Here is a 24612-nt window from a genome sequence, read left to right on the forward strand (position 1 = left end):
TTCAATTGTTGTCATTAACTTAGTAACTGAAAATGTGTTCATCTGATGAGTACCCACCCTGAAATGTATTGAGAGAATATTCTTTCATGTTTGTGCATTCATTAATAGTGTTGGCCACTTAGAGGGTGTTTAGGAAACTCAAGTGCAAATGCAGTGGAGACAGAAGTGTGGCTGCCGGGCCCAGGCACTGGGCACATAAGTGAGCAAGCAACCAGGGAGGAAGCGGTCTTTTGTGGAGCTGTGTCTGGAACAGTCTAGTTGCAAATGCAGCCACCGGAAGCCACAGAGGAGAAAAGGAAGACTGAATTCTTCCCCTCTGCAATTCCCTTTGGACCCTTGGGATCCAGAGTCTGTGGCAGAAAACCAGAGGTAAAGACATGCGTTGTGACACAGGGAACCCTCAGCCAGCCATACTCCCCACTTGCTGTGTGTGCTTTCGGTCCCGTCAGCATCGTGGCGAGCAGGGAGGCGCCCTGCTGGAGGAGCCACCTGGCCCCCTTCACCTCTGGGAGCTGGAAGGTGACCTGGAAATGGGGACTTTGGGAGCTGCCTCTGTGGGGGCTGCCTCCATCCTGCTGTCCCTCTCGGCAGCACAGCCAGCAGCAAGATCTGCCAGCCACATGAGTAATGTTAAAGTTTCTAGTAGCTACATGTTAAAATTTGAAAAGGAACAGATAAAATTGGTTTTAATAATCTTTTATTTATCCCATCGTTTCAATGTGTAATCATAATGAAAATGATTGAGATTTCACATTCCTTTGTGTGTACCCAATATTTGAAATGCAGGGTGTCTTGTATTCACAGCAGGTCTCAGTTGGCACCAGCCACACCTTCAGAGTTCAGGCACCTCAGCACAGCCCTGAGGCACCGAGTGGAGAGAGGAAAAGGGAACAGTGTCCTCCAGCATTCTCCTGAGGCAAAGGGCTGCCTAGGGAGATCCTGAACCAGGTGTGGCCCACCCGCAGAGCCTGGAGGAAGTGTGAGCAGGGAACTCAGTGGGGGGCTGGGGATACAGTCCCCCCACATTACACGGGAGCTCACCCTGAATCCCGGGCTCCTATGGAGAAGGAGCCTGCGCTGGCCAAGGATGCACTGACTGTGGCCAGGTGCACTTGAACTAACGCCTGGAGGTGAGGGAAGAGCCAACCTGAGCAGGCATGAGCCCTGCAGGATCTTCCAGCAGAGAAGAACTTGCTGAGTAGGTGCCACTTGCAGGGGATCCCGTCTGAGAAGTGAAAGCCGAGATACAGACGTGAATAAAGCCACTATGCTGACCAGAGACTGTACAGAAAATGACTATAAAGCTGGAAAATCACATCTTTTATGTGTCTGGCGGAGAGCCAGTGCTATTTTAAAGCAATATACAAATTAACGTATCATGTTCTTATTTGAGAGTGTAGCTGTGCAAATTTAACCATATCTTTTTTTTTTTTAAGATGGAGTCTCACTCTGTTGCCCAGGCTGAAGTGTGATGGCGTAATCTCAGCTCACTGCAACCTCCGCCTCCTGGGTTCAAGTGATTCTCCTGCCTCAGCCTCCTGAGTAGCTGGGATTACAGGCATACACCACCACGCCCGGCTAATTTTGTATTTTTAGTAGAGATGGGGTTTCACCATGTTGGTCAGGCTGGTCTGGATCTCCTGACCTCAGGTGATCCGCCCACCTCGGCCTCCCAAAGTGCGGGGATTACAGGCGTGAGCCACGGTACCCAGCCTTAATCGTATCTTTCTACTCCGTACCTATTAAATAACTCGGACCACCTTTGTGATTAAGGTTAAATTATCTGTTGGTTTTGGTTTTTTGTTTTGTTTATCCGAAAGAAAAAAAAACCTTGTTTTTTCATAGACACGGAGAAGCAATCGTTGTTTGGAATGACACGCACTGAAATCGCTCTTTCCTCTCAGTGAACACGGGCTGCGCATTGCACAGAAAGTCGGCAGCCGGGGAACATCCTTAGGAGAGAAGATGCTGTTGGCGGCGGAAGGTCCGCAGAGGGCTTGGTGTATTTTCCATCCGGCTTGGATGCTCTTATCCCCTTACAAACCTCTCACCAGGACCTGAAGTTCTGCCAGCACGGGTCCCTTTTCAGCGGGGGCGCGGCTTAAAACCATAAGAAGTAACCGTGCGGAGTCAGTTAATACGCTGTCTTAGGGAATTCAAAGGTTGAACCCTCATCCGGGAAAAGACGATGAGAGCAGCCAGAGGATCCAGAGAGCAGGAGCGGGCAGAAGACAAGCAGGGAGGAGGCCTCCCGTTCTGCAGGCGGCGCGCTCTTTAGGAAGGCACCTGGGCACAGCTGGGGCCCCGTGAAGCCGCGCGGAGCTTTGTGCGCTCTCTCTCCAGCAGTCCTTCGATAGCCTCAGAGCAGGGAGGAAGCCCCGAGCGGCATCTTCCACCAGCCCTGCCTCCATCCTGCGACCGACCCCGGCCGCCAGCAGAGGCTGGAGAGCAGCAGGGAGCACTGCCCGGCCCCAGCCACTGATGAAACTAGAATTGAAGACTGTGATTGCATGGATGTTCTCTTCATATATTTAAAAATGATTAAAAATGCTGTGGTGCGATCATAGCTCACTGCAGCCTCAAACTCCTGGCCTCAAGCTGTCCTCCCAGGTAGCTGGAACTACAGGCTCACACCACCATACTCAGCTAAGTTTTTGTATTTTTATTTTTTGTAGAGACAGGGTCTTGCTATATTGCCCAGGCCTTAAACTCCTAACCTCAAATGATCTTCCCTCCCTGGCCTCCTGAAGCACTGAGATTACAGGTGTGAGCCACCGCACTGGGTCTCTATTTTTTTTACCAGAGTATTTTTTTAGAGTAGTTTTGGGTTCACAGCAAAACTGAGCAGAAAGTGCAGAGATTTCCCATATAATCCATGCCCCCCAAAACGGCAGCCTCCCCACTACCAACATTCCTCACCAGAGCCGTGCCTTTGTTACAACTGATGAACCCACAGTGATACACCATCATCCAAAGTGATACACCATACACCCAAAGCCCACGCTGAGGTTAGGATTCCCGCTTGGTGTTCCACATGCTATGGGTTCTGACAAATGTACAATGGCACATATCCAGGGTTACAGCCCACAGAACAGTCTCACTGCCCTAAGCCACCCCTGTGCTCGGCCTGTTCATCCTTCCCTCCCCACAACTCCTGGCGGTCACTGATATTTTTACTCTCTCCACAGTTTTACCTTTCTCAGAATGTCACTTAGGTGGGATCATACGGTAGGTAGCCTCTTCAGACTGGCTTCTTGCACTTGGGAGTATGCATTTATGTCCTCCATATCTTTTCATGGCTTGATAGCTCATCAAGCTTAGCACTGAATAATATTCCGTTGCCTGGATGTACCACTGTTCATCCCTTCACCTCCTGAAGAACAGCTGAGTTGCTTCCAAGTTTGGGCAACTTGGAATAAAGCTGCCGTAAATATCTGCGTGCAGGTTTCTGTGCGGACACAAGTTTTTAATCCCTTTGGGTCAACGTCAATGCGCACGACTTCTGGATCATGTAGTAAGGATATATTTAGTTTTGCATGAAACCACCAAGCTGTCTTCCAAAGTAGCCGTATCATTGAGTATTCCTACCAGCAGTGAACGAGAGTTCCTGTGGCTCCATCTCCTCACCAGCACTTAGCGTTGTCAGTGTTTGGGATTTTAGCCATTCTAATAGGTGTGTACTGGTATTCTAATTTGTTCACTGCTATTTTAATTTGCAGTTCCCCAATGACATATGACGTTGAGCATATCTCCATATGCCTGCTTTCCATCTGCACATCTTCTTTGGTGAGATGTCAGTTGAGGTCTTTTGTTCATTGTTTAATTGGGTTGTTTCCTTTCTTATTGTTGGGTTTTACGAATTCTTTGTGTATTTTCGATAACAGTCTTTTATTAGATACGTCCTTTGCAAATATTTTCTCCCAGTCTGTGGCGTGTCTCCTCACTTTCCTGACAGTGTATTTTGCAGAGCGAAAGTTTTTAATAAAGTCCAGCTCATCAATTTTTTTTTTCGTGGATCATGCCTTTGGCATAGTGTCTAAAAAAATCATTGCCATATGCAGACCATCCATATTTTCTCCTATGTTATCATCTAGGGATTTTATTTTATTTTATTTTATTTTATTTTATTTTTGAGATGGAGTCTCTCTCTGTCCCCCAGGATAGAGTGCAGTGGGGCAATCTCGGCTCACTGCAACCTCCGCCTCCCGGGTTCGAGTGACCCTCCTACCTCAGCCTCCTGAGTGGCTGGGATTACAGGCACCTGCTACCATGCCTGGCTAAGTTTTGTGTTTTTAGTAGAGATGGGGTTTCACCATGTTGGCCAGGCTGGTCTCGAACTCATGACCTCAAGCAATCATCCCACCTTGGCCTCGCAATGTGCTAGGATTACACGTGTGAGTCACTGCACCTGGCCAATCTTTCAGGAATTTTATAGTTTACAGTTTACATTTAGGTCTATGATCTATTTTGAGTTAATTTTGGTGAAAGGGATAAGAGGCTTTATCTAGAGTCATTTGTTTGCATGTGAGTGTCCAGTTGTTCTGGCACCATCTGTCAAAAAGGCTGTCTTTTCTCCATGGTATTGCTTCTGTTCCTTTGTCAGAGATCAGTTGGCTCTGTTTGTATGAGTCTGGGCCCTCTATTCTGTTCCACTGATCTGTTTTTCTATTCTTTTACTAATACCACACCATCTTGATTACTGTAGCTTTATAGCAGCCTTCCAACTTTGTTCTTTTCTTTCAATATTGTTTTGGTTATTCTGGGTCTTTTGCCTCTCCATATAAACTTTAGAATCAGGGGTTGTGTTTTGGTTTTTTGTTTGTTTGTTTGTTTGTTTGTTTAAGACAAGATCTCAGTATGTTGCCCAGGCTGGAGTGCAGTGGTGTGTGATCATGACTCACTGCAGCATTGACCTCCCAGGCTCAAGTGATCCTCCTGTCAGCCTCTTGAGCAGCTGGTACCACAGGTGTACATCATCATGCCTGGCTAATTTTTTTTTATTATTTGTAGAGACAAGGTCTCACTATGTTGTCCAGGTTGGTCTCAAACTCCTAGGCTCAAGCGATCCTCCTGCCTTGGCCTCACAAAGTGCTGGGATTATAGGCATGAGCCACTGTGCCTGGCCCAGGAATCAGTTTTTTGCTATCCACAAAATAACTTGCCACAATTGTTATTGGAATTGTGTTGAATTTATACATCAGATTGGGAATATCTAATGTTTGACAATATTGAGTCTTCTTATCCGCAAGCATGGAATATTTCTCCATTTATTTAGCTCTATATTTATTTCTTTCATCAGAGTTACATAGTTTTCCTCATATAGGTTTTGGTAAATGCATACCTAAGTATTACATTTTTGGGGAGTGCTAACGTAAACGGTATTGCATTTTTAATTTCAAATTTTACTTGTTCATTGCTGGTATATAGGAAAGCTATTGACTTTTGTTTATTAACCTTGTATCCTGCAACTTTGCTATAATTGCTTATTAATTCCAGGAGGTTTGTTGTTGTTGATGATACTTTTAGAAGTTCTGCATAGATGATCATGACGTCTGCAAACAAAGTTTTATTTATTCCTTCCCAATCTGTAAACTTTGTATATCCTTTTCTTATCTTATTGCATTAACTAGGCATTCCAGTACAATGTTTAAAAAAGTGATGAGAGAGGACATCTTTGGCTTCTTTTTCTCACTATTAATTATGATATTAGTGTAGGTTTCTGGTAGGTGTTCTTTAACATGTTGACAAAGTTCGCCTCTATTTCTAGTTCTTATTAGGAATGGGTGTTAGATTTTGTAAAATGCTTTTTCTGCGTGCATTGATGTAATTATGGGATCTCTCTTCTTTAGCCTGTTGATTTGATGAATTACATCAATTGATTTTTGAATGTTACACCAGCTTTGCATACCTGTGATAAATTCCACTTAGTCATGGCGTATAATTTTATCTACACATTGTTGGATTTAATTTGCTAATGTTTTGTTGAGAATTTTTGCTTGTATGTTCATGAGAGATATTGGCCTATAGTTTTCTTTTAATGTCTTTGTCTGGTTTGGGTTTTAGAGTTATGCTGGCCTCATAGAATGAGTTAGGAAACATTCCCTCTGGTTCTATCTTCTGGAAGAGATTATAGAGAATTTAAAATAATTTCTTTCCTAAATGTTTGCTAGAATTCAACAGTGAACCCATCAGGGCTTCCAAAAATATTTTAACTTGCTTCTTTAAAAATTAAAGTTTTCATTTTGCAATAACTATAGATTCACATGCAGTTTTAAGAAATAATACAGAGAGGCCGGGCGCGGTGGCTCAAGCCTGTAATCCCAGCACTTTGGGAGGCTGAGACGGGCGGATCACGAGGTCAGGAGATCGAGACCATCCTGGCTAACACAATGAAACCCCGTCTCCACTAAAAATACAAAAAAATTAGCCAGGCGTGGTGGCGGCGCCTGTAGTCCCAGCTACTCGGGAGGCTGAGGCAGGAGAATGGCGGGAACCCGGGAGGCGGAGCTTGCAGTGAGCCGAGATCGCGCCACTGCACTCCAGCCTGGGTGACAGAGCGAGACTCCGCCTCAAAAAAAAAAAAAAAAAAAGAAAGAAATAATACAGAGAAATGCAATGTACCCTTTATCCAGTTTTCCTAATGATAATAACATCTTACAAATCTGTAGGACAATATGACAACCAAGATAGTGACATTGATACTGTCAAGAGACAGAACATTTCTGTCACCTCAAGGGTCTCTCAAGTTCAAGTTACCCACACACATTTTCCCACCATCCCCACCCCCTCCCTACCCCCTGGTAACCACTAATCTGTTCTCCATTTCTATAATATTGTCATTTCAAGGATGTTGGATACATGGAATTATATAGTATGTAACTTTGGGGAACTTTTTTTTAAAGACAGGGTCTTGCCCTCTCGCCCAGGCTGAAGTACAGTTGTGTGATCATAGCTCACTGTAACCTTGAACTCCTGGGCTGAAGGGATCCTCCCCCGCCTTAGCCTCCCAAGTAGCTAAGACTACAGGCACACACCACCATGCCTGGCTAATTATTTTTATGTTTTATTTTTTGTAGAGACAAAGTCTTGCTGTGTTGCCCAGGCTGGTCTTGAACTCCTAAACTCAAGAAATCCTCCCACCTCAGCTTCTCAAAGTGCTGCGATTACAGGCATGAACCACCACTCCTAACCTGTTTTTTGGTTTTTTTCTTTTCCCTTTTTTCCATTCAGCGTAATTCTCTGGAGACTCATCCAAGTTGCTATGTGTATCAACAACTCATTTCTGGCTGGGTGTGACCGCTCACGCCTGTAATCCCAGGGCTTCCAGGGGCCAAGTCAGGAGCCTGGCAACAGAGTAAGACCCTCTCTCTAAAAAATCAACAACAACAACAAAACAAAAAGCCACACAATTTATTCTTTTTTATTGCTGAGTAGTAGTCCACAGTGTGGATGTACCACAGTTTAACCATTTACCCATTGAAGGACATATGAGTGGTTTCCAGTTTGAGGCTCTTATGAATAAAGTTACTATGAACATTTGTGTACAGGCTTATGTATAAAGCTAAGTCTTCATTTTCTGTAATAAATACCCAGGAGTGCAATTGGTGGGTGGTATGGTAGTTGCATATTTATTTTTATTTTTAAAATTCAATTGTCTTGAAATTTGTGTGGGCACATAGTGGGTATATATATTTATGGGGTCCATGAGATGTTTGGATACAGGTATGACGTGTGAAATCAGCACGTCCTGGGGAATGGGGTATCCATCCCGCAAACATTCTTTGAGTTACAAACAATCCAATACCACTTGTTAAGTCATTTTTAAATGTACAATTAGGTTATTATCATCTATAGTCACCTTATTGTGCTATCAAATAGTAGGTCTTATTCATTCTTTCTAGTTTTGGTACGCATTAACCAAGTTGCATATTTAGTTTTTAAAGAAACTGACAAAATGTTTTCCAAACGTACTGTACCATTTTCCTTTTCCACAAACAACACATGAGCAACACATTTTCTCTGCATTTTTGCCGGCATTTAATGCTGTCACTGTTTTTTCTTTTAGTCATTCCCGTAAGTGGTTAGCAACACCTCAATGTGGATTTAATGTGCATTTCCCTGATGACCAATGATGTTAACATAATTTCATGTGCTTATTTTCCATGTATATCTCCTCTTCGGTGAAATATCTGTTTATGCATTTGCCCATTTTTAATTTGACTTTTTTCTTTTCTTTTTTTTTTTTCCTTTACAGTCGAGTTTTCAGAGTTTTTTTTTTTTTGAGACAGAGTCTCACTCTGTCGCCCAGGCTGGAGTGCAGTGATGCGATGCGATCTCGGCTCACTGCAACCTCCACCTCCCGGGTTCAAGCAATTCTCCTCTCTCAGCCTCTCGAGTAGCTGGGATTACAGGTGCCCAACACCACGCCTGGCTAATTTTTGTGTTTTTAATGGAGAAGTCTAATATATCTTTATGTATAACTTTTATGGATTATGCTTTTGGTGTCAAGTCTGAGAACTCTTTACTTGCCATAGATCCAAGGATTTTCTAAAAGTTTATAGTTTTACATTTTGCATTTAAATCTATCATTCATTTTGAGTTAATTTTAAGAATAAGGTGTGAAGCCAGGTGCAGTGTTGCATGACTGTAGTTCCAGCTACTCAGGAGGCTGAGGCAGAAGGATTCCTTGAGCTAGGAGTTTGAGTCCAGCCTGGGCAACATAGTGAGATCCCATCTCTAAAATTAAAAAAACAATGCATGAGGTTTAGGTCACAATTCTTCTTCAACTTTGATTTTATTTTGTGCCTATGGATACTCAATTGCTTCAGCACCGTTTGTTGAAAAGGCTCTCCTTTCATCATCGATTTCTCTTGTGCCGTTGTCAAAAACCGATAAATGGATTTGGGTGGGTTTATTTCTGGATTCTATGTTCAGTTCTGTTGATCTATGTATCTATACACACAGTCTTGTCTTTTTTTTTTTTTTTTTTTTGAGACGGAGTCTCGCTCTGTCACCCAGGCTGGAGTGCAGTGGTGCGATCTCAGCTCACTGCAAGCTCTGCCTCCCAGGTTCACGCCGTTCTCCTGCCTCAGCCTCCCGAGTAGCTGGGACTACAGGCACCCGCCGGGACTACAGGCACCCGCCGCCACGCCCAGCTAATTTTTTGTGTTTTTAGTAGAGACGGGGTTTCACCGTGTTAGCCAGGATGGTCTGGATCTCCTGACCTCATGATCCACCCGCCTCGGCCTCCCAAAGTGCTGGGATTACAGGCGTGAGCCACTGCACCCGGCCCACACAGTCTCGATTATTATAGCTTTTAACTCAAGTAGACTCTTCTTACTTTATTTTTCTTTTTCAAAAGGTTGCTTTAGCTGTTCTAGTTTCTTTGCCTTTCCATATAAATTTTAGAATAAGCTTACCTATTTCTTCAGAAAATCTTGCTGGGATTTGGTAGGAGTTGTGTTAAATCTGTATGTGAACTTGGAGAAAACTGACATCTTTACTGTGTTGAGTCTTTCAATCCATGAACATGAACATGGTATATCTCTACATTTATTTAAAACTCCTTTGGTTTCTTTCATCAGTGTTGTATAGTTTTTAGTATATAATAACATGTTTTATTATATTTACGTATTTACACATAAATTTTGTTTGTTTGTTTGTTTGTTTTTTGAAACAGTGTTGCTCTGTCGCCCAGGCTGGAGTACAATGGTGCGATCTGTAATCCCAGCTACTTAGTAGGCTGAGGCAGGAGAATCACTTGAACCCAGGTGGTGAAGGCTGCTGTGAGCCAAGATCGTGCTGGTGCACTCCAGCCTAGGCAGCAGAGTGAGACTCTGTCTCAAAACAAAAAACAAACAAACAAACAAAACCAAGTTCACAGGTTCCTTCCTCTGCCCCCTACATTCTGCTATTTAGTCTGTCCACTGGAATTTCTATTTTGGTTATTGTATTTTTTAGTTCTAAATGTTCCATTTGGTTCTTCTTTATAGTTTTTGTTTCTTTGCTGAAACTTTGTATTTTTATTTGTTTAAAGTATGTTTGAAATAGTTCGTTGAAGCACTTCTTTTTTATGATGGCTGCTTTGAAATCTTTGTCCGATAACTCTAATACTCACTATGTCACTATTGACATCTATTGATGGTCTTTTATCAGTCAGTTTGAGATCTTCTGGATTCTTGGTATGATAAGTGATCTTTGATTGAAACCTGGACTTTTTGGGTGCTATGGTATGAAACTCCGGATCTTATTTGAACCTTCTCTTTTCACTGGCTTGTTCTGATATCGCCCTGGCAGGGGAAAGGCTGGGGGTGCCACCTCATTCCTGCCCGGTGGGGACAGAAGTCCAGGCTTCCCACTCAGTCTCCATTGACACCTGGGCATGGGTGGGCTGCTCCTCATTGTTGCTGGGCAGGAGTAGGAGTTCCAGCTCCCCACTAATACTTCCCTTGCTGGGAGGCGTAGGAGCGCCTTCTTACTGCATCCCTCCACATGGTCTCTGCTGACACCACAGGAAAAGGGGGTGGCCTTGTCACACTGGGAGGTGGCAAAAGTGCCGATTCTCCACTAGCCTTCCTCTGACGCCACCCCAATGCACAGAGAGAAGAATGCCTGTTACTGTGGGGGAGGAGGGGCACGGAATCCAGGCTCCCAGGTGGTCTCTGCTGACACTGTAGTGGGGGGTCTTATTACTGCCAGGGATGGGGTGGTTGAGGGGGATGAAGTCCTGGTTCTTTACTTGGCACCCTACAACTTTCCCCTGGTTGGAGTTTGGGCCACCTTGTCACAGCCTTAAGAGGAAGTCCAGGCTCCCCACCCAACCTTGGCTGGCCTGATGAAGCCACAGTGTTTGCTGGGGTGTTTGTCTGAAGTAGAGTGGTCGTTATCTACAATTCTCTGTCTTACCAGGCTTCCCTTTCCTGGTCCTTTATCTAGAGAGGGCAGCTTTTGTTGGGGCTTTTGTGGTCTGTGCCCATTGGCATTTCTAAGATGCTGGCACCTTCAGCCCAGGTCTAGGATATGTGAGGCAAAAAGAAAACCCAAGGAACTCACCACGGGCTGAAGTTCCTAGCTGGTCTGCCTCTTGCTTGGGCTTTCAGAGTCCTCTTATGTTTGCTTTATATATGATGTTCAGGGTTTTTAATTGTACTTAGCAAAAGGACAAAGGAAAATTCTACTTCTACTCCATCTCCTGGAAGCAGACATCACTGATCTTTTTTTTTTAAAGTTATATCAGAGACCGTCAAGCTTTCTGGTTTCTAGAGCCATCTTAGTTTTTATCACGATAACACAGGATAAAATCCTATAAACTAAAAAGTATCAAGACAGATCTCAATCAAGTTAGAGGTTTATTTTGCCAAGTTAAGGACCATGGCTCGTGACACAGCCTCAGGAGGTCCTAAGAATATATGCCCAAGGTGGCTGAGTTACAGCTTGGTTTTATACGTTCTATGGAGACAAGTTACAGGCAAAGACACAAATCAATACATATAAGGTATACATTGGTTTGACCCAGAAAGGTGGAGCATCTCAATGAGTGGGGTAGGGTAGGGAGCTTGTAGGTCATGGGTGGATTCAAATGTTTCATAATTGGGAATTGGTTGAAAGAGTTAAGCCCTTCTGAAGAGTTGAAGTCAACTTGAATTAAGGGAAGGTAGATGGAGGTGGGAGCAGGTGGTTGTGGAAGGCAAGGTTCTTGTTATGTAGATGAAACCTCCAGGTAGCAGACTTCGGAGAGAATAGACATTCAAGTGAATGTCTCTTACCAGACCTCAGAAAGGTGTCAGACCAGGAAGGAGATTCTCTACAGAATGCAAATTTCCCCCACAAGAGTCAGCTTTGCAGGGCCATTTCGGAATATGTCAAAGAAATATATGTGGGGCTGAATTACTTTCATTTCCTTCAGGGCTTGTTATCTGTCATGTGGTGCTATACCAGAATCAGGCTGGAAGTTGGTATCTTATTGCTGAAAAGAGGCTGATTTGTCAGTCTCAAGATCTCTGTTGTAATGTGAATGCTGGTCCCTGGTCAGCTGTGTCTAAACTCCATGGGGAAGCGGCATATTGAGCATGTCTGGCCCTTCCCTTCCCGTCATGACCTAATTTTCTTAGGCTTCTTTGGGGTCCCCTTGGCCAAGAGAGGGATCCATTCAGTCCGTTAGGGAGCTTAGAATTTTATTGTAGGCTTACAATCCTGACTCCAAACTGTACAAGAATCCCTTTTTTTGCATTGAAATAAAAGTTTCCTGGGCCATATGTTAGAAAATGATCAGCTGTAAATTCTTTGGCGTTAGGATTTCCTTATCCCCATAAGACTCTCTCTTTCCTCCTGTTTTTTAATAATTAAAATTTTTTTAATTACTTCTTTTTTACAGACAGGGTCTCACCATGTTGCCCAGGCTGTTCTCCCAAAGTGATGGGATTACAGGCGTGAGCCACCGTGCCCCGCCTCTCTTTCCTCCATTAAACAGCGCTTTCCTCCTTCCTCTAGGGACCTCCTGAATGTAAGCCTCTTCCTCACACTGGCCCACCACTCACCTGCCTCCACCACGCCAGACGTCCTCAGGCAGCATCACCCTGGCATCTGCTCTGCTCCTGGTTAGATAGAGCAAGTGGAAGGTGGACAGGCTTTCATGTTGATCAGCTTTTATGATGGAGACAGCCACCTCCTCCAAGGTGCACAACCTCAACACTCTCCACCTCTCCATTAGGCATCTTGGTGTTTCTCAGGCCTGTCCATAAATTCTTTACTTCCCAAGGTGGCTGGAGAACACCTTCCCTTGAAAAGACTGCTGTTGTTAGCAACAGATTGATCCAGGATGGCTGCAGCCAGCTCCAACCACGTTCTATCTGGGAGGTAAAGACGTCACTTCTGTAGCCTTGTCCATCACAGCAAATGGCACTACAGCCACTCCTGGCCCCTCACCTCCTTTCCCTCACCTTCCGGCTGCCACCTGCGCCGCTCCGTTTATACCTAAAAGGAAGGCAAGGTTTAGAGAAGGAGGTAGATGATGCCACAGGGGGAGAGTCCGAGAGCTTTGTGCTGCCGACCCTGGGGCCCGCATCCCTGCATGGAGGCTGCACACCTGCACGGAGGCTGGGCTCCTTGGCCCTTCGTGAACACTTCTCAGAAGGCTCCTGTGAGCCACGTGCAGTGTGGAGAGCCCAGCACTCAGCACAGCGTCATTAATCTCAATTCCTTCAGGCACTTCTTTCTCACGGTGTAGTGAGGAGAGACACATCTGCAAACAGAGTGACAGGCATGCTGATTAGGGTGGCACCGCACATGCTGGGGGCGGAGGAGCGGGAAGGGCACTCTGGACAAGGTAACCCTGGAGTGGAATCCCATGGGATGCTTAGGAGTTCCCCAAGCCTTGGGAGGGACGTGTGCAAAGGCCTTAGGTGAGCGAGGCCAGGCCACAGTTGTGGGGTCTGCACCACTGAGTGCAGGAGGCTAGGGGGCCGGCTGAGGCAGAGATGGTGTCCATGGCCACTGCATTTAGGGACAAAGGCTACAGGAAGACCAGACAGGACAGGCTGCACACTGTGGGCTGGAGCCCAGTGGCTGAGGTGTGGTCCCCAGACACATCCGTTCATCCGCCTCCTCCATGCCAGGAGCTCCCTAGTTCTTGGGAGGACATGGGCACAGGCCTCTAGTGAGCAGCAGCAGTGGCAGGAAGCTTGCTGGGGGCCCAGCTCCAGCCCACCCAGCCCTCCTGGCTCCAACATCCTGGGGAGGGACCTGGCCACTGCCTTATGACAGGGCCTGGAGGAGTTCTGATGCCTGCCCAAGTTGAACTAAAGAGATTTTAAAAAATGTGGAAGAGGATAAATGCGGATGGTGAACAGGGAGTGAAGGGTGGGCCCAGGTGTTTAGCCCACCAGGTGGGTGGCATCACTACCTCCGGGCTGGGAGTGGTCTGAAGACCCAAGGCCACCGAGTGTCAGCGTTGAGCCTGCAGGAGCTGGAGGGAGCCGGGGTGGAGCTGGGGACCTGAGCTGGGAAGCCGAGCCAGGGAGCTGAGCCGGGGCACAGCTGACTGGGTAGGGGGGTCACCAAGCAGGGAGAAGGATGCTGGGGCTCTGTGCCCCTTGAAACAGGTATTAGGCAGCGAACTGCCAATGGGGGGAAACTGGGAAGCCACCTCCCACTCCCACTGCACAGCCGGCTCCGGTGAATCCAGAAAGGCCTGTGTCCCGCCGCCCACACTGTGCAGTCTCGCTCTGTCGCCCAGGCTGGAGTGTGATCTCGGCTCACTGCAACCTCCGCCTCCCAGGAGCAAAAGATTCTCCAACCTCCGCCTCCCAAGTAGCTGGGATTACAAGCGTGCACACCATGCCCGGCTGATTTTTGTATTTTTAGTAGAGATGGGGTTTCACCGTGTTGGCCAAGCTGGTCACAAACTCCTGACCTCAAGTGATCTGCCCACCTCGGCCTCTCAAAGTGCTGGGATTACAGGCATGAGCCACCGCGCCCAGCCGCCTGCCTTCTTTTCGAAACTTCTGGATGATCTTTTTATCTCTGCTCAGAAGACTCAGTCTCTGTCATGTTAGGAGGCATTCCCACCTGCCTTCCTTCACACAGCACTATCTCAGCACACACCTCCTGCCCTTGCCTTTCTACCTGCTCGCCCGTCTCTCCTCTCCTACCTGGCTCCTGGCCCTCACTCCTGGCCCTCCCACCCAGCCAACCTCTCTTCTCAGCCCTGACCACCTCCACGAGCACCACGCACCTCACCCATCTGTTTAAGGTTGTCGTAGTCTTTTTCATTCCCATCTCCCTAAAATATCAGCTCCACGAGGGCAGGGGTTTTGTCTGTTTTGTGTTTTTGTTCATCTCAGAAACAGACTTACCTTCATAATTACATTTGACTCAGCTTAATATTGAGATAACTTTATGTCCCCTGGACATGCAATAAGAGGTGGCGTCTCAGATGCTCTTGATGGTAGAATGTGGGTTTAAAAATTCAGGTCTAATCCATGATTATGATCAAGCTTTATCTTTTAGAACCCATGGGTGGCACTGGTGATGAGACAGAGGTGTGGAAGAAAAAGACAATTGCAAGTAATTGCTATTCTTTATTTTGTCACTCAAAATAAAATAATTACCAAAACAAAAAAATTCTTAAATTGTGACAACACAACATCAAGGCAAAGAGAACAGGAAGAGCCGACTCTGTGTAAATTGGCCTAAGATTATCCATCATCTTAAGGTTTGACTTTAGATTGCAACACACAGACAAAGACGCCCAGGAGGCTCTCAGGACCGCTCCATGTCTTCTGAGGAGGCTCCGGCGGGGAGATCCGGGAGGCGGTCGAAGGCCCCAGCCTCTGCAAAGGGAAGAGCCACATTTGAGCAGCAACTTCTTAATACGCACACAAGAGAATTACGACCACGACGCATACTACAGGAAGCGGCGTGTGGTCGTCCTCTGTAAAGAGTCTTACCAGATTAAACCCAGAATTAGGGCCAACACTGTATTTCTCGCTTTGTAATGATTTAACTCCCACAGTTAGTAAGCATTTAAAACTGTCAGACTTTTAAATTTAGGCTTTAAAGAGGTATAATTCCTATCTGAGTAATGAGAGTTGGTATCTCCTAAGGAAAGAGTTTCCATGTTACAAAATTAAAAACAAATGAGAAAAAATCTGGCAGAGTCCATCTGCCCGTTGTAGGAAAAGTCACCCCAGCTTTTCTCCCAGAGGCTCCACTGGGCTCCAACAGAGGGAACTTGGTGACTCGGTTCTGAGATTTCTAATGAACCCCGTCTTTTCCGAGACCTTCTCCGGCAGTCTCCCTCCCCCGCTCCCCTCCCCTCACTCCTCTTCCCTCTCCCCGTTGCCACCTAAAGAGGAGCCCCATAATACTGCAAATGAAAACCATCCTGATCCCAAATGAACCCAAGGACCAGCCTTGATTTTCCAAACTGGACAAAACTGTGATGCGCAACTGAAGGTCTCCACTGGACAGGCTAAGCAGTCCATCCCTCCTCCCCACCTCCTCCTCCCTGTTAACCCTCAGAGCACCGGGTGACGGTCTCCACTGGACAGGCTAAGCGGTCCATCCCTCCTCCCCACCTCCTCCTCCCTGTTAACCCTCAGAGCACCGGGTGACGGTCTCCACTGGACAGGCTAAGCGGTCCCTCCCTCCTCCCCACCTCCTCCTCCCTGTTAACCCTCAGAGCACCGGGTGACGGTCTCCACTGGACAGGCTAAGCGGTCCATCCCTCCTCCCCACCTCCTCCTCCCTGTTAACCCTCAGAGCACCGGGTGACGGTCTCCACTGGACAGGCTAAGCGGTCCATCCCTCCTCCCCACCTCCTCCTCCCTGTTAACCCTCAGAGCACCGGGTGACGGTCTCCACTGGACAGGCTAAGTGGTCCCTCCCTCCTCCCCACCTCCTCCTCCCTGTTAACCCTCAGAGCACCGGGTGACGGTCTCCACTGGACAGGCTAAGCGGTCCATCCCTCCTCCCCACCTCCTCCTCCCTGTTAACCCTCAGAGCACCGGGTGACGGTCTCCACTGGACAGGCTAAGCGGTCCATCCCTCCTCCCCACCTCCTCCTCCCTGTTAACCCTCAGAGCACCGGGTGAAGGTCTCCACTGTAGGGGCTAAGCGGTCCATCCCTCCTCCCCACCTCTGCCTCCCTGTTAACCCTCAGAGCACCGGGTGAAGGTCTCCACTGTAGGGGCTAAGCGGTCCATCCCTCCTCCCCACCTCCGCCTCCCTGTTAACCCTCAGAGCACCAGGTAAAGGTCTCCACTGTAGAGGCTAAGCGGTCCATCCCTCCTCCCCACCACATCCTCCCTGTTAACCCTCAGAGCACCGGGGCCACTTTCCGGCTCCCTCCACTGCTGCAGTAGGACCTGTGTGATCAAGGCCAGATGCCCATCGTGGAATGAATGCCAAGCATAGTGTGTGGGAGGTCTCCTCATCCCCAGTGTTTGCAGAAGACACTGGAAGCCAGGATCAGAACCTTTCCAGTTAGATTTCAAGGCAGCCTGCCTGGCAGGAGGGCTGCATAGGAAAACACTGCAATCTAAGATATAGGCTCCTATTAATTTCCCTGCTTAGAAAGTATGGTTTAGGGCCGGCGCAGTGGCTCACACCTGTAATCCCAGCACTTTGGGAGACTGAGGTAGACAGATCAGTTGAGGCCAGGAGTTCAAGACCAGCCTGGCCAACATGATGAACCTCCACCTCTACTAAAAATTAAAAAATTAGGCATAATGGTGTGCACCTGTTGTCCCAGCTACTTGGGAGGCTGAGGCATGAGAATCACTTGAGCCCAGGAGGCAGAGGCTGCAGTGAGCTGAGATTGCACCATTGCACTCGAGCCTGGGCGACAGAGTGAGACGAAAGAAGGAAGGAAGGGAGGGAGGGAGGAAGGAAGGCAGGGAGGGAGGGAGGGAGGAAGGGAGGGAGGGAGGGAGGGAGGGAGAAAGAGAGAAAGAAAGAGAAGGAAGGATGGAAGGAAGGGGAAAAGGAAAAGAAAGAGAAGAAAGAAAGAAAAGAGAAAAGACAGAGAAAGAAAGAAAAAAGAAAAGAGAAAAGAAGGTTTAGGACGGCTCACAAAGAACCTGGCCTATAGTATACCTGTGCCCTAAAAGGTCCAGCAGTTGTTACCGTATGAATAGATATGGTTCCAGTAGAGTGAGCTGCATCCTAAGGCCCACCCTCTTCCTGGGAGCAGCGCTGGCCCGATGGCCGTCCACAGACAGTGGAATGCCCCTGCCACAATCCCAGCCCTCTGGAGCTAGCTCTAGTGTCACATGCTCTGTCATCCTGATGCACAGCCAAACAGGACTTTGTATTTAGATAAATAACCGGCTACTTCCCAGGGGGATTCTACGGGTTCTCTTCTCGATGGGCCTTTTATGTTTCCAGTGTGCTAAGAGATGAATGTTAAGTTGGTGATATTTCACATACCTTTGAGATGCAAGAAAGACAGAAACTCAATGATTGTGCGCATGATATTGTTCTCAGGCATGGACCTGTCAAAGCTTCCTAGAAAAGAGAAAAGATCAACATTCACGACTTGTGCAGAGGGTGCTTCTCTGTCTCCGGTCATCCCCCCCGACAGAGGAGCTGGGCGCTGTGAGGTCAATGATCTGATCCCAGCAGCCTGAGGCCCGGCTGTGCTTTCCAAGGCCCTTGTTCAATGTGAGGGAGAGGGGAGAGATCCAGTTCAAGGCCTCGCTCTTCTTTTTTTTTTTTTTTTGAGACGGAGTCTCGCTCTATTGCCCAGACTGGAGTGCAGTGGCGTGATCTCGGCTCACTGCAAGCTCTGCCTCCCAGGTTCATGCCATTCTCCTGCCTCAGCCTCCCGAATAGCTGGGACTACAGGCGCCCGCCACCATGCCTGGCTAATTTTTTGTGGTTTTAGTAAAGAAGGGGTTTCACCGTGTTAGCCAGGATAGTCTTGATCTCCTGACCTCATGATCCGCCCGCCTCGGCCTCCCAAAGTGCTGGGATTACAAGCGTGAGCCACCGCGCCCGGCCTTCTTTTTTTTTTTTTTTTTTAATTGAGATGGAGTTTCACTCTGTTGCCTAGGCTGGAATGCAGTATTGCGATCTCAGCTCACGGCAACCTCCGCCTCCCATGTTCAAGTGATTCTCGTGCCTCAGCCTCCCAAGTAGCTGGGACTACAGGCACCCATCACCACACCCGGCTAATTTTTATATTTTTAGTAGAGCCAGGGTTTTGCCATGTTGGCTAGGCCAATCTTGAACTCCCGACCTCAGGTGATCACCCGCCTCGGCCTCCCAAAGTGCTGGGATTACGGGTGTGAGCCACCGCGCCCGGCCCCACTCTTCTGGAGGCCCTGGTGCCCAGGCAGCCTCCCAGTCTAGAAGGACTCCTTGCTGTCTCGGGTTTGCAGATTGTGTTTGCAGCTGCTGACAGGTGTGGCGAGGCCACATCCTCTTAAGTCATGGCCAGGCTTGGGCTGCAGCTGTGGACAGATGGGTGGCAGGTGTCCCGACACCCACAGCTGTCCCCCACTGCATGCACCTGGGAGCTGCTGGAAGTGAGGCGCCCGGGAGCCCGGGATAGGAGTCCTCTCACCTGGTTTCACGTCGTCTTGGGGCTGCAGCTCCCGCTTGCTGGTGAGGCCATTCTTGTCGCTGAATGACCTGTGGTTGCCAACAGCATCTGTTTGCAGATCAGAGAGGAAAGCCTCTGGGTGTGACTGTCATGCACCCCCTCCCCACACCCAAAGAAGGACACAGGGCTGCCTGTAGCCAACACACACACACAACTTGACTGTGAAATAGAGCCCAGCGACAGACCCCAGAGAAGAGGGGGCGATTCTCCACCAAGCTGAGGTAAGACTTGGCTGCTTGCACCAAGGCCAAAGGGAATGTGAGGGTTTGCACAGGAGGGGTGGGAGAAAGGGAGGTGTGTCTCCTGAAGGGCGGGAGAGGCCGGGAATCTGCCCTGTTGCAGGGGTTGTGCCCGGGTCCAGAGGAGCTGACATCTCAGCTGGCACTGAGCTGGCATCAAACTGGGTGCCTCCCTGGCAGACAACAGGGGCTGGATCCTCATGTCCCTGAAAGCATGGGGGCCACTGAAGAGTTTAAGTTGTGACTGAATCCGATTTTTATTTTCACTCTGGCAGCTGTGTGCAAGACGGACTGGAGCCAGGGAGACAGAAGGAGAGACAGAGGGAGCGAGAGGGTCACAGAGGGAGAGAGAGAGGATGGCGGGGGGAGAAAAGGAGGTGCGGGGGCATGTGTGCGTTCGTTTGTGTGTGTGTGTTCGTGTGTGTGTGTGTTGTGGTGCGAAAATGGGGGAACTGTGATTGCAAGCAGAGATCCCAGAAGTCCAGGGAAGAAACGATGACAGCTGTAAACCACGGGGCGTGGGGTGAGGAGAAGGGCTGCATTTGGGGCTGTGCAGGAAAGGAAATGGGAATGAGAGATGGGGAGGAGGATGAGGACGCCTCCGCGTTTCCGGCTGGTCGGCCTGGGTGGACCGTGCCATCTACAAGGCCAGACAAAGGAAAATTAACTCCTATTTCCAGAGATGTCGTTCTTGGTGTTAAATTTATAGAGGAACCGTAGGTCGCCCCATCTCACTGATGAACCTTCAGCAACGGCCACACTGCATTCAGCAGCAGCTGGTGAAAAAACATTGATTTTACTGCATTTTCTAGCTGACCCTAGAAATCAGAGGCACACTGTTCAGTACTTTGACAAACAACAGGTCTAGCTACAGCTGAACCGGGCCATAAAATTGATGGCGAAAATGGGTTTGTTTTCTAATTAGGGTTCAAACTCTTCTTGACACATAGATTTTCAATATTCCAAAGCAACACAGATAAATGTTCTTGTTGACCAGTTCCTCCTTTGTTTGGGCCCGTAGCACACAAAGTTGAGGTGCCCTCTGAGAGGCAGAGCTCAGGGTTGCAAAGGGTTGAGGAGATCAGCCTCAGGCAGGTCAGGCCGCTCCACCGGCAGGGAGAGGAGAGGGCCGTGCAGAGAGACCAGGAGGCCCTGCGGTGAACAGCCTGGTCCACCCCGCACGCGGCCTCAGGCAGCTCTCTCATCCCCGTGTCTGTTTCTTAAAACCTGACTCTGGGGGTCCTCCGAGTGACCCTGATGAACAAGTGTCTGCGGGAAGAGGAAGCTGTATTCGACTCCGGGACTGAGAACTAAGGCAGCTTTCCTTGGCATGGGGAGAAGAGCCTGAGGCCGCGCTGTGCTTTCCAAGGCCCTCGGAAAGGGTCTCCTCATTTGCTGCTCTGGCGGGGCTCAGATAGGCCCTGCAGGCTGTTTGCATCCTTCCTCTGGCAGAAGACAATGCAGGGAGGCTTTTAAGGTGGATGGGAGGGGTGGAGGGGAAGGTGAGTTACAGAAGGGAGCCAAGGCCTCCTCTTGTCCCCTCCTTTGAAGGAAGGTCTGAAGGCATTGCTGCACAGACCAAGGATGTGGAGAAAGTAGAGGCCTGGGGCACTGGCGGGGGCGGACATGGGGAGGTGTCAGCCTGCAGAGTCCTATCTAGGGCTAGGGCTCACCTCAGGCAGCACGGGACACCGCTGACACGGATGACAACAACAGGACAGGGAGAGGGAGAGGGAGGGGACACAGGCTTGGGCAGTCAGGGTCACCTGAACCTCGTTTTGAGGACAGCCTGTCTGAGCTGCCTTCAGGCGATCTGGCAATTCCCATGTGGAGCTTGGAGAAAGGGAAGAAGGAGGCAAGACTTGGGGTCTGCTGACCTAGGGTGCTCTACAAGCCGAGTTGAGTGTTTGGGGAGACCGGGGGCCTGGGGAGAGGCCCAGAACAGGGCCTCTAAGGACTGCAACGCGGGAAAACCGAGGAGAGCTTGAGCAAAGCCCAGGGTAGGAATCTCACACCGGGACAGGGCGGCAGAGCCGGGGTAGGAGAAGCTTCTGGAAAGAACCGTGCACAGATCAAGTGTGCAGGCCAATGGAGACGGGCAATGAGGTCAAGAGGGAGGCCGGAAGGTCTGCCCAGCCGCAGGCGGAGGGGCAGGAGCCAGGGTTCAAAGCGAGGGGGCAGGTGGGGTCAGGAGTGGGGAGGCCATGCTGTCAGTCACTTACGTGGGCCCAGCAGGTAGCCCGCGCTGTTCAGGGTCCAGCCTCGTTTTTCCTTGGCCTTGAGGGGAGAAAAGGGGGTCAGATGCCAGGGCTGTGCCTGGAGCCGATGCTGAATGGGTGCACCCAGGCTTTCCGGCACGGCAGAGGACTTAGAACAATGCATGTGCTTTTGGATAGCTCGCGAAATTCCAGGTTTACCCCTAAGTAAGCCGTATTTGACATATGGGAGATACTTCACTTGCGGGTCGCAGCTCGCGCATTCTCAGCGCACTGCACCCGCTTTAAGTGACTCTGAGGCCACGCCGGTGGCTCCTCGCCCTCTGTTCTAACTAAGCCCTGCGGAACGGGGAGCTTCTCGCTTTCCCGAAGCGCAGCACTCTCCCGGCGGCCTGGTTATAGCCCGGTGCTGTTGATGAACTCGGAGAAGCGCGCGGGGGAATCCCAGGAAGCTCCGGACCCTTCTCGCGACGCCCGTGGCCAGGACAGCGCCCGCACTAGCCTTTCTACCACTGTCCCCGAGGGCAGGGCGGAGGCCGCCTCCTCCAGGAAGCCCTCCACGCCCGGCCGGCTCTGATGCCCGCTTCGCCCGGAGGAGGAGACGCGCCCCGCACTTACCGGCGACCAGAGCCCCGCAGAGGCAGAAAGGGCCGCGGCGAGGAGGAGGGAGGCGAGCAGGAGGGCGCTGCCTCGGGCCATCTGGAAGGGAAGGACAGGGCAGGAGGGTCGGAACCCGGAGTGGGCTGCGCCCCGAGGCATGGGGTGCCGGGGGGCTGCAGGGAGGAGCAGAGGCGGCGGCCGGGCCGGGGCCCCTGGCGGAATCGTCCCGGGGCAGAGAAGAGCGGAAGGGGAGGCCTCCGGGCGGGGCGGGGTCGGCCCGGCGCCAGTACCTTGAGCTGCGGCTGCGCCCTGGGCCGGGGCGTCGGGGTCCCGGGGCGGCGGCGGGTCGGGGTGTCGGGGTCTCGGGGCGGCGGGTCCGGGCGTCGGGCCGGGTCGAGTGTGCTCTGGCTGCCTGGGGCGCTCACCGCATGGCGCGGCCGGCGGCAGGGGCGGGAGGCGCGGGCCGGGTCCCTCCACGTGTCCGCCGCCCGGGGTGGCCGCCGCTACAGCCGCCGCTGCTATTTATGCGGCGCGCCCGGAGCCGCCCGGAGCCGCGTCACCGGCTCAGCGCCTGCCTCCCGCGCCCTCCCCGAGCCCCAAGGGGGGCGGGAGTGACCGGAGCTCGGGTCCTCTGGGCCATCACAGGCGGGAGCGGCGGACAGCCCCCCTCATCCCGCGGGAGAGACTCCCCAGATCCGCAGAGAGAACCCCAAACCCGGCGGAAGAGACCCCAACCCCGAAAGACAGAGCCCCATCGCCCCGCGTGAGAGCCCCGAGACCCGCGGCCCAGGTCACCGCTGTGGTGGAGAGCGCCAACCCCCATTGCTCCCCCCGGGGTCCTAGCCCCAGAGCAGGCCTGACGACCCCCCACAACGTCCCGTGCCTGGGGGCTCCCTGCAGCTTCTCCTCCCAGCCCCCACCGCTGCAAGAGCTGGCTGAACTCCGCGGCACTGGAGACCCCAGAGGGTAACCGGCAGGGATGATCCATCAGTCCGAGCCAGCCCCAGCTGGGAGGTCCAGGGGCACCCGGGGAATGGCGGGCAGCACCTGGCCCTGCGCCCTGGCTGGCTTGTGCTGGGGCTGGAGCGAAGGCTCCGGCCTCGAGAGCCGTCGATGGTGGGGAGGACAGGCGTTCCCGGCTCCCTGTGCCCAGCGACCTCCCTCCTGTTTTGCTAAAAGGGGAATGTGGGTCTCATGGGCTGCTTGGCCATCCCAGTGTGGGAGCTGCGGGACCGTCCTACATCCACAGGCACCAGCTCAGAAGCTCAGCCTCAGCGCCTCCCCTGGCTCCCCGGTCCAGTTGCAAGAGGGAGCTTTGAGCAGGTCCAGCCATTGGGCAACTGGTTGGGTCCAGAGGGAGATCAGCCCAGAATTCCAGAGGCCGCCAAGGGTTGGGCGGTGGGCAGAGCAGCAGCAAGAGGCTGTCCCTGTGCCCAAGGCAAAGAAATCCCACAGGAACAAGGCCCTCCTTGGCTCCTCCATGAACCCTTCCTGAGCTGGGGCCAAGTCCAAAAACAGCCCAGCAAAGAACCCAGGCCCAGGCTGTTCCTTCACCCCGTTCACAGGCATCAGGGGAGGTACAAGTGTGGCACCTCGGGGCTTCCGAAGAGTACGGGGGTCATCTGCTGAAAACTCGCCTGACCTCCCCCTACCACCAGCCAGGCACCACCCAAGTCCTCAAAAGCAGCGGCTGTGTTAGGATCTCCCCACTCACTGGGCTCAATATCAGATGGGTTGATGTCAGGCGGGACCTTGGGATCCACAGGGCACAGGACAAATGATCATGACAGTGTCATCTTACGTGTCCTCTACACTTTAGTCTTGGCACGTGGCTGGGGAAGGACAACTGGGCTTTCAATGGCTCTGGTGAAGGCTGCTGAGAAGGCGCAGGGCTGCAGCCTGCTGGCTGAGTGTCTGCTGTGGTTTGTGGGAGGAAGAAGAGGAGTCAGGGCTTGGGGAGGGGTCTTAGGAACAGACTCCGGCATGACAGTGGTGAGGGGTGGGGTGTTCCCAAGGGCACAGTTTGACTTCTGGTCATCCCTATTTCTTGCAGCCTGGGGAGAGGAGAGTCAGGCGCAGGAGGCCGTAACCAGGACTCACAGGCTGATTTCAGAGCCCTGAAGTGGTTTCCTGCCGAGGGTGGGGGCGTGGGAGAGAGTGAGTCGCCATGGCAGTCTGTTCCAGCCGTGGGCAGAAAGACAGCTGAGAGGTGGAGGAGCAGAGGGCAGGTTCCTGTGACTCTGCAGAGAAGTGATGATGACGTCCTCTCATGCCCCATGTCCTTGTATCTAGATGACATCAGGGAGTGGGCAGGAGCTGGGCTCATGGGTGCCTCTTGGCTACCTGAGAAATACTGCAACCTTTGACCCCCGGTGGTAGTGGGAGCCCTGCTACCATCCCAGACCTCTTTCTTGCTTTCTGCTGAGAACAAATCCAGCCCAGTGCATAGCAG

General features: G+C 50.7%; 1 protein-coding gene across 2 annotated transcripts; it reads right to left on the reverse strand.

The window, feature by feature from the left end:
* Nucleotides 1-15066: 15066 nt before the first annotated feature.
* Nucleotides 15067-22655, reverse strand: GAL (galanin and GMAP prepropeptide). Of its 2 annotated transcripts, XM_045372276.3 has the most exons (6): nucleotides 22451-22655; nucleotides 22179-22259; nucleotides 21567-21621; nucleotides 19067-19153; nucleotides 17929-18006; nucleotides 15067-15329 (listed from the first exon to the last, which is right to left on the reverse strand). In XM_045372276.3, exons 2-6 carry the CDS (start codon nucleotides 22257-22259, stop codon nucleotides 15259-15261), a joined length of 372 nt encoding a protein of 123 aa, XP_045228211.1. In that variant the 5' UTR covers nucleotides 22451-22655; the 3' UTR covers nucleotides 15067-15258. The 2 variants fall into 2 exon arrangements, with proteins under 2 accessions (XP_045228211.1, XP_065383920.1); XM_065527848.2 differs by lacking the exon at nucleotides 22451-22655 and having other exon boundaries at nucleotides 22179-22383.
* Nucleotides 22656-24612: the final 1957 nt, after the last annotated feature.

This window comes from Macaca fascicularis, chromosome 14 (genome assembly GCF_037993035.2).
Source record: "Macaca fascicularis isolate 582-1 chromosome 14, T2T-MFA8v1.1".
Lineage (NCBI taxonomy): Eukaryota > Metazoa > Chordata > Mammalia > Primates > Cercopithecidae > Macaca > Macaca fascicularis.

Coding starts and splice junctions, on each gene's coding strand:
- GAL (XM_065527848.2), bottom strand. CDS start 22,319: ATGCCTCGGGGCGCAGCCCACTCCGGGTTCCGACCCTCCTGCCCTGTC. Junction 21,622..22,178: donor CTGCGGGGCTCTGGTCGCCG/GTAAGTGCGGGG, acceptor TCTCCCCTCAAG/GCCAAGGAAAAACGAGGCTG. Junction 18,007..19,066: donor CCAAGACGACGTGAAACCAG/GTGAGAGGACTC, acceptor TCTCTTTTCTAG/GAAGCTTTGACAGGTCCATG.